At 41.0% G+C, this 14,316-nt stretch overlaps 1 protein-coding gene across 1 annotated transcript in view; it reads right to left on the reverse strand.

The window, feature by feature from the left end:
- Positions 1–14,316, reverse strand: part of LOC102909282 (ATP-binding cassette sub-family G member 3-like) — a 55,584-nt gene that overhangs the window by 23,027 nt on the left and 18,241 nt on the right. Inside the window, exons 6-9 of the mRNA XM_076546855.1 lie at positions 10,311–10,462; positions 7,014–7,115; positions 5,821–6,071; positions 2,885–2,967 (exon numbers count right to left, since the gene is read on the reverse strand). Coding sequence (XP_076402970.1) covers positions 2,885–2,967; positions 5,821–6,071; positions 7,014–7,115; positions 10,311–10,462 — 588 coding nt within the window. The remainder of the gene's footprint in view (positions 1–2,884; positions 2,968–5,820; positions 6,072–7,013; positions 7,116–10,310; positions 10,463–14,316) is intronic.

The raw sequence follows: 14,316 nt of genomic DNA on the forward strand, positions 1-14,316 counted from the left end.
TCCATTCCTCCAAAGGTGCTGATCTTGCCTTTATTGGCATTTTCAAAAGCCAGAGATTGAATTATTATCAGGCTAGCTTCTGAATTTAGTATCATTATATTTACTGCTAAAGACAGCCTTTATAAGGAATCTGTGAAGGTTTCTTTTGGGCCTTGTATAACTTTTGTAAATGACTCAATTTTCTTTTCTACTTCTTCAATTCTGTCCCAAGCATTCAAGGCTGCCATTTGGCATGGAGCTAGTGTGTAGTCATCACATAGAGATTCCCTTTTTATATTACCATAATTTCCCTCTCCAAGAAGTTAGTCTTGGGAGATTTCCATACCTCTAGCCCTACCTCATTGTTCAATGGTCTTAGCCTCACCCTTACACCAGGTCCTCCATAAGAATTGCGGATCAGCCTCCAAGACAACTATAACCAAATCTCTCCAGTCTTGAGGGATAATTCTATTACAAGTTGACCACAAGTTTAACATCTGCTTCACAAACAGGGAATGCATACGATATGACACTATAGCATCTTTGAATCTTCTCAAATCTAACATTTGCACAGGATTCTAGTTAGCTCTTACACAGCCTTGAGCACTTGGCAGTTCCTATCGGATTACTGGATAGATGAAGGTTGGCTGTTTGAAAGCCTTAGGCTGTTTCTCTGTAACCTTATAATGCAATACTGAAATAGGTTCACCTTTAAATTCGTCTATCCGGATCTGAATTTCTCTATGATTTATTTTAACAAGTTTTTCTAAAACTTTTATCTTGGCACTCACATTAACCAACCTTTTTTTTTTTTTTTTTTTTTTTTTTTTTTTTTTTTTTTTTTGAGACAGGGTTTCTCTGTGTAGCTTTGCAGCTTTCCGCCTTTCCTGGAACTCACTCTGTAGACCAGGCTGGCCTCGAACTCACAGAGATCCGCCTGGCTCTGCCTCCTGAGTGCTGGGATTAAAGGCATGCGTCACCACCGCCTGGCTTTAAAGGTTTTTTTAATTCTTTTTTTATACGTAATTTATATTATGAACATTGGTGTTTTGCCTGCATGTATGTCTGTATGAAGGTGTCAGATATCTGAAACTGGAGTTACAGACAGTTATGAGCTGCCATATGGGTGCTAGGAATTGAACCTGGGTCCTCTGGAAGAGCAGCCAATTCTCTTAACCACTGAGCCATCTCTCCAGGCCCTCCAACTTTTTTAATGATAAAACAAAAATGATCAAACAAATAGTATTTATATTTGACATTACATAAATCCCATCTATATTAATTATCCTCTCATTTAATTGTTCCATTTTCAGACTGCTTAATGTATAGTCAAATAAAGACCAAACACCCTTCATTGTAAAAATGTTTCCCATTTTTAATGTGGGAAAAAAAATTTTTTTTTGTTTTTGTTTTTGTTTTTTGAGACAGAGTTTCTCTGTGTAGCTTTGCGCCTTCCCTGGATCTCGCTCTGTAGACCAGGCTGGCCTCGAACTCACAAAGATCTGACTGCCTCTGCCTCCCGAGTGCTGGGATTAAAGGCATGTGCCACCACCGCCTGGCCAGGAAAATTTTTTTAACTGATTTCTTCCTTTAAGAAATCCCAATTGTCTCACCAAATCTGCTGACAATGACAATTCAGATGTGAGGCTGACTGCTTCTGTGTAGAACAGTAGAAGTTGGAGTGGGTTTCAAGGCAGCTACCTAGTGTGGTAGCAGCCCAAGTTGGAGATCCAGGGAGAGCCCACAACTCACCAGGAGAGAAGAGTCAAAAATCCAGCTATCTGCATGAGGGAATTCAAGAAAGCAGCTAACTTCTATGGTTTTTGGAGTTTGCTGCAGAGAGGCTGCAACAAAAACTTTGCAAGTAGGTTAGAGACTCCAGCCTACATGGGGTGCAGCCTCCGACTGCATGCAGCTTGGGCCTGAGCAAGAGTCTGCAAGGCCACAGGCAAGTGGTTCCCACCCCCCACCCCCACCCCCACCCCTACCCTCATGAATTCATGCACTACAAATTGGATGCCAGATGTTATTCGAATCTTAGATAGTCTTTTAATAAAAACCCAGAGCCAGATATCAGGGTGAAAGCTGAAAGATCAGAGAGGCAGAATAGCCAGCCACTAATTCTTACCTCTACCAAATCCTCAGCCTACAGAGAATAAGTTTCTGTTTTTTCATGCCTTATATACCTTTCTCTGCCAAGCCATCACTTCCTGGGATTAAAGGTTTGAGTGCTTCCCAAACAAAGGCATGAGATCCCAAGGGCTAGGATTAAAGGTGTGTGCCACCACTGCCTGACCTCTATCCAATCTAGTGGCTGGCTTTGTCCTCTGATCCTCAGGAGAGTTTATTAGGGTACACAATATATCACCACACCCTACAGAACCAAGAAATACACACACATGCCACACTTTGATGAGCCTTGAGGATATCACACCAAGAAAACAAGACAACAAAAACAAAAACAAAACAGCGAAACACAGATAATTTGACTCTAATTTAGAGTTCCCACTTTAGTCACATTCAATGACAGAGAGTAGGATGGTTGATGCCAGAAATCAGGAGTGGGTAGTATGCAGAGTTTTCTTTCAGAGCTATGGGATTCCATTCAGGAAGATGGAAAAATGCCCTATATTTAGACTGTGGTGATAGTTGTACAACTTTAATCTACCCCATACCCCAAAACTGGTAAAATGTGAATGTATGGTGTGTATGGTTTCATGCTATCTACACACAAACATATGTGGAAAAGTGAGTTCTTTCACTCAGCCTTCAATGTACCAACACACTCTATCACATGATAAAATGTTTACTTTGTTCTTGTCACAGATTCCAATTCTTAATGGGTTTATATAAGCTTGAACAAAGTGAGAGCATTTTCTCAAAATCAGGATCCAGGTTTGCTTACCTTATCTGGGCTGCAACACAATCATTTTGTTGGAAACGGAAAACAGTGCTGATAATCACAGCTGGTACGACTAAAGAAATTGCCTTTAAAAAATGGGGAAAAAAACTAATTTTCATTAGGAATAGAAAGTATTTTACGCGTTGTCCATTATTTTAAGATATGTGGTTTCATAGTCAGATCTCTCCCATGAGATAAGCACTATATTTTGACCAGAGTCCATAGAAGAATATAAAATACACATGTTAACAGACTGCTTGTATGTTAAACTGAAAATTAAGGTCTCTGCCTTCTGAGGCTCTGACCCTGGAAAAGCTAAGACTTCTCCCAGTGCTCCACCAGGAACAGCCAGTGAAGGGCTCAGTTCAGGTTCTGAAATGTGGATGACACAGGGTGGAGAGAAGGCAGGCACCTGGGGAGGTTAGGGGAAAAACCAAAGTAAGAGACAAAAGTGTTCACCTAAACTGAGCTCTCAACTCTGGTGCAGTGAACATGTGCAGTTTCTACTTCAAGTGCTTTAAAGAACTCCGTCTTTCTTTACTCTAGTTAGAAACAAGTTCACCCCAGGCCAGGGGACAGCTCAGTGGCAGAGCACAACATACACTAACTAGACCTAGCCCTGATCCCCTCAACTGCAAACCAAATAACAAAACTAAAAATGACTCACAACCCAGTTCCTGGCAGTGGGATCTTGTGTGCTAAGACGGGGTGAGCTGGTCCTCACTGTGTCACCTCTGGAAGTCTGTGCCTGTGTGGGAATGAGCACTATTGCTGTCACCACAGTGTTCAGACAGCGTCCTCTGGGTCACCTGATGCCCCATTGCCCCTCATCTCTGTCACTGCTGCTCCATCAACCTCAGCCAGGGCAGCCTGTGCTCAAGTCTCATCTAAGCTGCAACTCCTCCAGACCCTCATCTTTCTCCATCCACTCAGTCTGTGCAGACAGTCACAAGGACCTGCACTGCTTTGGTGTGGGGTTAAAAGGGCTTTAGAAGGTGCTTCACTTAGCAAAGGGGTAAGGCTACATAATGCTGTAACTTATTTGAAGGAGTCTAACTATTATTCCTCTGATGATGTTTTAAAAGTAGAATATTATGATCTAAGGGAAAGCATCCTACCATGTAACTTGATAAATTATAAACCAGATTCCCAGGGCTTGTAGATAAGGCTCAGCAGTTAAGAGCACTAGCTGCTCTTGCAGAGGACCTGGGATTCAGTTCCCAGCACCCAAATGGCCCCTAACAACCTAACAACCTTCTGTAATTCCAAGTTCCAGGGGATCTGATGTCTTCTCCTGGCCTCCATGGACATGCCTATGATGCATAAATATAGATGCAGACAAAACAGCCATACATAATAAATAAATAATTTAAAAAGTTAGTCCTTAATTACTAGCATTGCTAACACACACAGACACATACACAGACACACACACACACACACTTCTTACCTCATGATATTGCCTCACTGTTGAACAATGAGTAGCCCAATTTGATGAATGTAACTCACTTTTTCCCAATCATATTGAATCTTTTTTTCCCAAAAACAATGGACATAAAAATGCCTCTTTTATGACATAAATGCCCAAGTAAATGACTAGAGCATTTAGAGCAACAGACAGTATAACTCAAATGGTAAGAATATTCACATACATACAGGGAAGGAAGCAACACTGAAATATGAAAGCACACATGTTAGGACGTAAGTGGTGTTTCATTACAGCCAACAACACAGGAACTTTCAGTATTCAACAGAAACTAAATCCCTAAGAATAAAGTAACAACATACTAACAGCAGAACTGACTATAAGTTCTGTTTTACAAGGACAGAGATGTAGGTCCATGGTAGAGTGATTGCCCTCTCATGGCGGAGGCACTAACACAGCAAAATCATCAACATCATGAAATAAATATAAATGAATAAGTGATAGCCCAATGAGCTGGAAGAACCACATTTCTGTGTGACATTCATGTTAAAATAACAGAAATTCCTTTTTTTTTTGCCCCCGCCCCCCCAGACAGGGTTTCTCTGTGTAGCTTTGAGCCTTTCCTGGATCTCCCTCTGTAGACCAGGATGGCCTCAAACTCACAAAGTTCTACCTGGCTCTGCCTCCTGAGTGCTGGGATTAAAGGCATGTGCCACCACCACCTGGCTAAATAACAGAAATTCTTAAGGCATGATGATCCTTGTTACAGAGCCAGTTTAAAGAAAAGTGGAACCTCACTTGCTCCCAGTTCCCGGTCAGCTGACAGGGAAGAGCACTGTTGAGTCCAGTCACTATCTGTGTGTAAACTGCGCTCTGAGTGGCTTTTGCTTTCACACTGGACTCCAATAAGGAACAGCACTCTGAAATGGTCTCATCTCTCAGGCAGTGCATGCACAGGCTCCCTCAGAGGGGATCAATGGCCCTGTTTCCTCATCTCATGATTTCAACTACAGATCAATCCCCTTTCCCTCCCCAGTCACCTCCACCCTTCCTGCTTAAACTTTCTCCAAAGTCCATTCTTTCATCTGACATGCTATAATTTTATCTGTTTATTCAGTTACCATCCATCCACCAACATGAAAAGTTACAGCAGGACAGAAGCCTTTGACTCCCTTACTCATTCCTGGACCTAAGCTTGTTCGATGCACTGATGAATTAGACAGGTGTGAAGAACTCCCAGGTGTGTTGAATTTCTTGTTACCTTCCCTGAATTAAATTTTCTACTGGGATTAGTCATTATAGTTCTTCTAAATACAAAACAACCACTAAAAATGTTTTCTTTAAGTAAAAAGTTAATCACGTTCTACTTGCTTTATTGAATATATGCCGAGTGGAGATGACAAATATATGGAACAGAATAGTAGATAAATGTGACCTGAAATAGACTGACTCAGAAACAAATTGTTCCCACTTGAGTTTTTCACAATACAATTAAAATAATTCATCAGATTACCTCAGTCATAGTGACCTGTAGAAAATTCTTTAAATTTTTGAATGAACGATGGATAATCCACCAAAGCTGATGCCAGAAAGGGGTGACAGATGTGATCTCCTCCAAGGCTGAGCTCCTCAATGCCCTCTGTTCCCCAATGAGTGAATCCAGTTCAGTTCTCATTTCTCTGTATAAGGAGGACTTGGCATACATTTTGGCTAATTTTTTGGGGACTTGGTGCCATCTCAGAGAAAGCTCTTTATACTTGTCAGCTTTAGGATAAAAGTGGATAAAGACAAGAAACAGACAATAATTTAACTGAATTTCTGAGACACTTTTCATGAATAATATAAGTTATGTATCAGTTCTTCTTTGAGACAGTTTCATGTACCCTAGACTGGCCTCAAAGTTGCTATGAAGCCAAGGGTGACCTTAACTTCTGCAGGTCCTCCTGTGTCTGTCTCAGGTGCTATAATGACAGGCATGTACTTCATACCCAGTTATGCACTGCTAGGAACCAAACTCAAGACTTTGTTTGTGCAGGGCAAGGATGCTACCAGCTGAACTACATCTTCAACCCACCAAATTTTGAGAATAAAAAAATAAATTACCCCTGTGTAATTCCTTACAGATTAGAAGAGTGTCCCTAACTGACCTGACTACTGCCATTATCCTATGGACACAGCAAACTGAATGACCTCTTCCCATCTGGACCCCAAGTCTTAACAAAGTCTTCCTTCCCTATAGATCTATACTTCTTAACATAAAAGTCTGGTCCCTGCTTTTTGACACATGAGAATGTATATGCAAATGTATAAACTGCCAAGTATCTTCTTTTTAAAATGTTATAAATAAAGCCAAACATGGTGACATATCTCTGTAATTACCTACACTTGTTAGGTGAGGTAGAAAGAGCACACATTCAAATCTAGTCTGACTACATGAGCAAACTCTATCCAAAATAAAAACAAGAATAATATGACAAATAATAAGTACATAACTTTTTAACATTTACTTTTCTTGTGACAATATCATATAAATGTTCTTTTATAAATTAAATAAAAAAAAAATACCCAGCACTAACTTACAGCAATGGCTATTAGCAAACTTTAAGACAGTTATTTAACATAACAGTTATATTCTAATGAGACTCACCGTTGTGTTTTCATGAAATCAGTTAAACAAAAACCTGTGTCTCTAAAAGACTCACATACCATCTTGGCCTTCTTCCTCTGTGTCTAATATAGCCGATAAACCTCCATTAATGATGTCCAGGAAGAAGTCTGCAGGGTTGTTGTGGGAATCATATTCATAACCTACAAAGAAGTTGGCCAAGAACACAAACCTGAGGACCCTCTTTCAGAGAGTGGGATGAGGAGGGGAGACAAAATCTAACAACTTCTATTGGGGAATGTTATTTTAAGCTGTGTTACTTTTGTTTATGTTGCATTTGTTTAACTCTGTGAAGCTGTGTTTAGTGTGCCTGTGTAAAACACCTGATGGTCTAATAAAGAGCTAAATGGTCAATAGTGAGGCAGGAGAGAGAAGAAGGCAGGGCTGGCAAGCAGAGAGTGTATATAGTGGGAAGAAAGAAATGGAAGGGGGGGAGAAGAGAGCTAGGAGCCAGAGAAGGAGGAGGACTCCAGGGGCCAGCCACCCAGCTACAAGGTCAACCCACAGGGTAAGAGTAAGATTTACAGAAGTAAGAGAACAGGAGAAGCCCAGAAGAAAAAGGTAGACGGTATAATTTAAATTAAGAAAAGCTGGCTAGAAACCTAGCCAAGCTATGGCTGGGCATTCATAATTAAGAAGAAGCCTCCCTCTGTGATTTATTTGGGAGCTGGGTGGCAGGCCTCCCAAAAGAACAAAAATAAACAACAACAATTTGTGGCTGCATTCCTGCTGAGCTCCTGGCCTGGCTCCAAAGAGCAGCACCTGGCCCTAATACTTCCTTTGTTTAACCAACACCTTTTGTTTCTTTTATCTTGTTCATAGATATGTGAACTCTTCCTGTGATAGAATCATTTGAATTTGGTTTATAGACCTATGTAAATCTTGTCTGAGAGTCAAAGTTCACAGACTCTCCCAAGGATCAAAGGCTTATGTAAAACTTGGTTCAGGAAACCCAGAAAACCATGGTACCTGAGAAGTCAAGTAATATGCACTCGCCATTTTATCTCTAGGAGTTCCTTTCAGGTTGCTTTGAAGATACAGAATTTAACTGGCTAAACTGTAATTAGAGAGAAATAAAAATGCCCTGGGCAGAGGGAAAGTGCTTCAGTCCTTTGAGGCTGGACCCCCCTGCAGCCGTGAAAGGTTAGATTCATTCTTAAGATGCCTCTGAGTCTTCTTTCACTGGAGTTACATAAACACATACACCTGTGTCTTTACACACAGCGACAACAATTTGGAGCCCAACATGAAGCATAGTCCAATTTTTAGAAACAGAGGGTTAATCATGAACAGGAATGAACCTCATTTCTTTTTACTATAACATGGCTGTAAGAAATCAATATCCTCTCAGGACCCCCACGATCGAGTTCTCAGCACAAAGAAGATTCATTTGCCCCAGAAAAAGGGAAGGTAACAAGGGGGAAGAGAAAAGGGGCAAGAGAGAAATGGAAGGGGTATTTAGAGGAATAAAGAACTATCTTTGGATAGAGAGGAGACAGGCATGGCTCATGGGCAAATAGTGGCTTATAAAGGCAAAAGGGGACCCTCCTGTTAGAACGAGATATTTAATTTTAACTGAGAATGTTAATTAAATGAGCCAAAGGGAGCTTTTGATTACTAGACTTCAATATTTTGCTAGCTGGACCTTGGTAGTCAACTTCAGGAGGAGGAAGTAGCCAAATAAGGGAATAGACCTTGCTGCCTACCTTTAGGAATGTAGTTTAAAGGCTTTTTTGTGTTCTTTTTAAAATTATTGCTGCCTTTTAAGCCACAGCTATCCAAATCAGCAACTGCAACTCCACCAATAGCAGCAGCAGTTAGGCTCCAAGGGCATAGCCAGAAGGAATTCTCTTCCCTCTGGGTCCAACTTTTGCAAAGGTAGGAAGGAAATTTAACTAATCCTCTGTCCCTCTAAAGAATTCAATATTCAAAGGTTAAGGTGGAATTCTGCCCTTCATAGAGGCTGAATAGCAAGTAGCTCACCTCCTCTCCTTGCTCTCATCCTCCAAAAAACCTTCATGCTTCTCCTCGCCCCTCCTTATAAATCCCTTTTCATCTGGCTCCTCTCTACCACTTCCTGTCAGCTAGGTGCTCACTCAGCCTTCTGACTGCAGGTGAATTTTTTTAATCAAACACATCTTTGCATCATTAAACAAATGTTCCAGAATGAAAAAGTAACATAACTTGAAATAATATTCTACAACAAAATTATTCCTCTTTTTGTCCCTCCCCCACTAATTTACCCTTTTCTATTATATATATGTGTGTATATATATATATATATATATATATATATATATATATATACCCATAATATTTCAGCAATCTCTGCTTCACTGACTATTGTATATGTGTGTGTTTATATTGGTGCTATACATACATATACACATAAGCATATACAATACATAGACATAGAATAGACATAGACAAAGACAACTAGAGAGACACATAGACTAAACATCGGAATAGAGTAGCACAGATATGGTCATAGACAAATCTAGACATGGATACAGAATAGACCTAGACTGGACATAGACATGACATGGGCATAGACATAGATATGTGAACTCTTCCTGTGACAGAATCATTTGAATTTGGTTTAAATTTTTATTGGACTCCATAGACTCACAAATGTTTGCACATTTTTAAATGACAAAGATTAATCAAAAACAAAGAAAGAGTATTGTGCAGCAAATATTAAAACCTATACTTGTAGTCAAAGAGAATCTTCCATAACTATATTCATATTTCTCTAAGATGAAACTGACAGCATGAACCATTACAAAATATGTCATCATCCAATCTGACTCTGAACAAATCGGGTAGATGAAAAACATGAGTCCACAGAAGCCAGAGTCAAGCCACTCTATCCCTTGAGCATTGCCTCAACCTGACATGCAAAGTTATTACTAAGTTAAGTTATGTCTCCACAGCTCCTCAGAGTCAGATCACACGAGGGGAAAACTGAAAACCACCATGTGTTAAGCGAGCAAGAACAGGATGATGCTGGGCTTTCCAAAGCTGTTCCAGTGACAGATAACTGGACTTGAGGACAGCATGTTAATTAAGAGGGTCACCACAACTGGGAAGCAGAACAAGAGGCTCAGGAAAAATACTGTAACCCAGGCGTGACACAGGACAGCAGAAAGAAAAGAGACCTGAACAAGACCGTGCTGCACAGCTAACAGAATCCTGTCACCAAACTAACCAAAGGTATTTAAAATGGAGAAGCCACACACAGTAAGTCTGCATGAGGGTCAAGCAGTACTCCTGAGAAGCCCTGTTCTCTTCCCAGATCCTGAGAATGAAGGAGATCTCACAGCAAAAGCCAGCCATACCTGCCGATGTGAAGTACTCCAGTGCCTCTTGTGCAGGGCCGTGATACATGACTTTTCCTGAGGCCACTAAGGTGAGGCTATCAAAAGTTCTGAAGATGGAGTACTGGGGCTGATTAATGGAGAAGATGATTGTCCGTCCCCTCATAGACATCCTGCGTTCAAAGAGGGGAAAGTCATAAGTCACATAGACGACATAGAATAGACATAGCCTAGACATAGACAAAGACAACTGGACAGCAGAACCTTGAGATTCTCGACAAAATATTTTATTCCTGAAGTTATACTTTTTGTACATATTTCAGCTTGAATTCTCCTTAAAAACACTTCATCTCACTTGTATTATGCACCCGATAGAGAAACCAAGCTCCAAGCATTTAGTTAAAAGATTAGGACTTCTAAAATGTGGGACATCAGTAGTTCAGGTTCCACACAAGTGTTGCTATGTAGATTCCTGCACAGTCTTCTAGACACTGAATCAGAATATCTGGGAGGAGTCAGTGTAAAGAATCCATGTCATGAACAGGAAGCCTAGATGATCAGCAGGTTAACTCAAGCTTGAGAACCAATGACAGAGCAAACATTACAACTATGATTGTATGCACAATTCCCTTCAATCATTTACATATTCTACCTCACCAGGAATTGGTTTTCAATGTTCTGATAATGTGATTCACATTACTAACCACTTGTTTTCCCTGATAAACACTTCAGCAAGAACCTCATCTCAATTTTTACAGTATCAGCATGAGGCAATTTTAATACAATTTCCCCTTTCTGTTGATAAAGCTTAAAAGATCAAGCGGCATGCCAAGGGGTCATAGTTAGTGAGGGGCAAACCTGGAATTTGATCATTGGTTTAATTCCAAATTGGAAAAAATAAGCTGAACTACCATTTCAGGAAGTCATATTTTCTGTTAGGAGAACCAATAACCCCAAAACACTGTTTAAAACTCTTTGAAAATATGTTAATAAAAGCTGGGTATGGTAGCATATGTGTCCTGGACTGACCAGCTCAGCTACCACCCAGGCACACATCCAGGGCTTTGAGTTTGCCCAACCCATCATCTACCCCATCTGTGACCTGCTGTGGCACATGTAGGGACTGATCCTGCAGATCCATAGCTGCAGGATCTCCATGACTCATAGTAGCAGCAGGATATCCCAGAGGAGTTTCAGTGAGGGTCCTGCATTGACGGTTTACCAGAAGCCAGAGGCCTTGAACCTCACCAACAACTGGTTACACAAGTAAAGCTGTTTGGACAGAAGGGTCTACTCCATGATGAGCTGCAGCTCCCAGTGCCACTAATACAAATGAAGGGGTGATGGGGAGGCGGGAGACAGAGGAGTGAAGTGTTTGTTGTTCTTTTGTTCTGTTGTTTCTATTGCTACTGTCTTTCTTTTGCATTCTTTTGTTTGTTTAAATTTAATTAATATTTTTATTTTCTTATTTTTCTTTTTAAATTTTTCTTTAGGGGGTGCTATGAGGGTGAACTGTGGATATGGGGCAACAGACTGGGAGTTGGGTAGGATTTAGGAGCATGATGTGGAATTCCCATAGAACCAATAAAGGACTATGTTTCTTTTAAAAGCTGGGTATGGAGGCATATCTGTAATGTACCAATACTTGGGAGGATCAGGAGTTCAAGGCCCACCTAGGTTACATGAGACTCTGTTTCTTTAGGACAAACAGAAAGACTGGGCAGTGGTGGCACACGCCTTTAATCCTAGCACTAGGGAGGCAGTGGCAGGTGGATCTCTGTGAGTTTGAGGCCAGTCTGGGCTACAGAGTGAGTTCTAGGACAGCTAGGACTACACAGAGAAACGCTGTCTTGAAAAAACAAAACACCAAAACAAAACAACAACAACAAAAAAGAAAAACAGAAAAAAAAAAGAAAGAGAGGGAGGGAGGAAGGAATTAAGAAAGGAAGGTAGGAAGAAAAGAAGAAAGGAAGGGAGGGAGGGAAAGAAAAAGGGAGTGAAAGAGCTGGGCACAGCTTGAACTCCAGCAGGACAGCTGGTTGGTGGAGACGAGATGGGGCAGACTAATGACATAATAGTTGGCTATTTTCCCAGACAGACTATTCATAAATCACAGAGGAAAAGCTACAATTTCATATAAGAAGCACCAGCATGATCTTATGATCAAGACTCAAGCCAGGCAAACAAGATGGCTCAGTAGATATGGTACTTGATGCCAACTCTAAAGACCTGAGTTCACTTGGTGAAAGGAGAAAACAAAGTCCCTTGAGTTTTCTTATGACCTCTACATGCATGCTAGACACACACACACACACACACACACACACACTAAATAAATAAAATTTAAAAAATTAAGATGACTCTACCACTAGGATGCACTTCCAGGAGTGTTGGAGACCGAGGAGAACACAGCATATCAGGGCCTGAGTCTGCTCCAGAACACTGGGAGAAACCACACTTAGGATGACTCCATGCAATGCACTAAGACTAGCCATGGCATGCGACACAGGGACAGAGAGAAGTGTTCCATACTGAAAATGACAAGAACTTGATCTTAGAGTGTCCTGAAGCAGACAGGAGAGGGGACAGACAGGGAAGGTGTGACACCTGAGGAGTCTACAGACTGGAAGGTGACAAGGCCCCAGGTGTTGACTCCCTCACTGGGAAGGTGCAATGGTGGATGATGTGGTTCTTGGAGGGACGGGCAGGAGTGTTTAGGGTGATGGACCGTGATGTCAGAACAAAACAAAGGGGAAGGAAGGACAGACAGAGAGTGCAGTAGAGTTCAACAGCCAGGATCCCAGGTCATGGGAATGGGACAGTCCTAGTACGGTTCTTGGGGTTATTTAGTCAGTGTGAAATTCTTACTAATTTTTAAAATTAACAAAAAATCTAACCCTTATCCTTTTTTTTTCTATAAATGTCTCAGCTGAAGACTTCTTTCTTGAGAGAGGGAAATACCATTTCTTTTATTTCGTTCTTCCCTAGGTGAAGGACTTAGATCTTGGGAACCATTCCCTCAGCCACCACACCCAGGGTTAATCCCAGAGATAATTCTATTTACTCCATCTTCAAAGCACCCCAGAACACACCATTTCCTAGCTAAGGAACCCACACACATCAGCCTTCTGCTGACATCTTTACATCCCCATGATGCAGCTGCACAATATTCTCCATGGTGCATGCTCTGCTCTAAACTCAGAAGCCTTCCCACATTCCCTGCCATGGAAACCTCTGTCCTTACAGGGGGTCTAGGCAATCTACATCCAACCCAAACACCCTCTCATTCCAGTTGTGAATATGGAAGGCTGAATTCTGTCCTTCCAAAGACTCATTTGTTGACTTCCACACATCTAAAAACTTAGAATGTGGTTATAATTGGAGACAGAGTCTTTTAAAAAGTAATTAAGTTTAAATGAGAACACCTGTATGTCAGGAGCCATTATCATGAGCTATTGCCGGCTGCAAGAGTATGCAGTGAGATTTCAGCTCTTATTTAGAACATCAACCTAGTAGAAACATGGATATTTTTGATGGAGGGTTAAACCAACACTCAAGGCATAGTGAAATAATTGCCTTTTGAATGAATTGGCTGATTTCTTATTGCAGATTTCTTGTGTGAAGCCATAGCGCCTTTCCTCCTATTACAAGTTAGGGATTTCTTCCCGCAGCTTAGCAGTGTATTAATCATTTATTGGGCACAATTTCTGCTCTGCACTGGTATTTTGGATAACTTCCCCCAGTAATGTGTGAAAGTAGGTCATACATTCAAACCTTTGTTCCATTTCCCAATATAAACTTAGAAGTCTGCTCTCCTGCAATTATCTATTGGCAGACAGTTGGTCAATGTTAATGTCCAGGCAAAAGAATCTCACTTGAGACATTCACAGATGCCCAAGGACATAGAATATCTGAATTTGTTGATTGACAACCCTCATATAGACAGAGAACAAGGGTGCCCTGGACTCACCCTGCCAGTAGATAGGAAAGTGCTGCCTTGAGCTAACCCTGCATAATCTTAAACAAA

The sequence above is a fragment of the Peromyscus maniculatus genome, chromosome 10 (assembly GCF_049852395.1).
Source record: "Peromyscus maniculatus bairdii isolate BWxNUB_F1_BW_parent chromosome 10, HU_Pman_BW_mat_3.1, whole genome shotgun sequence".
Lineage (NCBI taxonomy): Eukaryota > Metazoa > Chordata > Mammalia > Rodentia > Cricetidae > Peromyscus > Peromyscus maniculatus.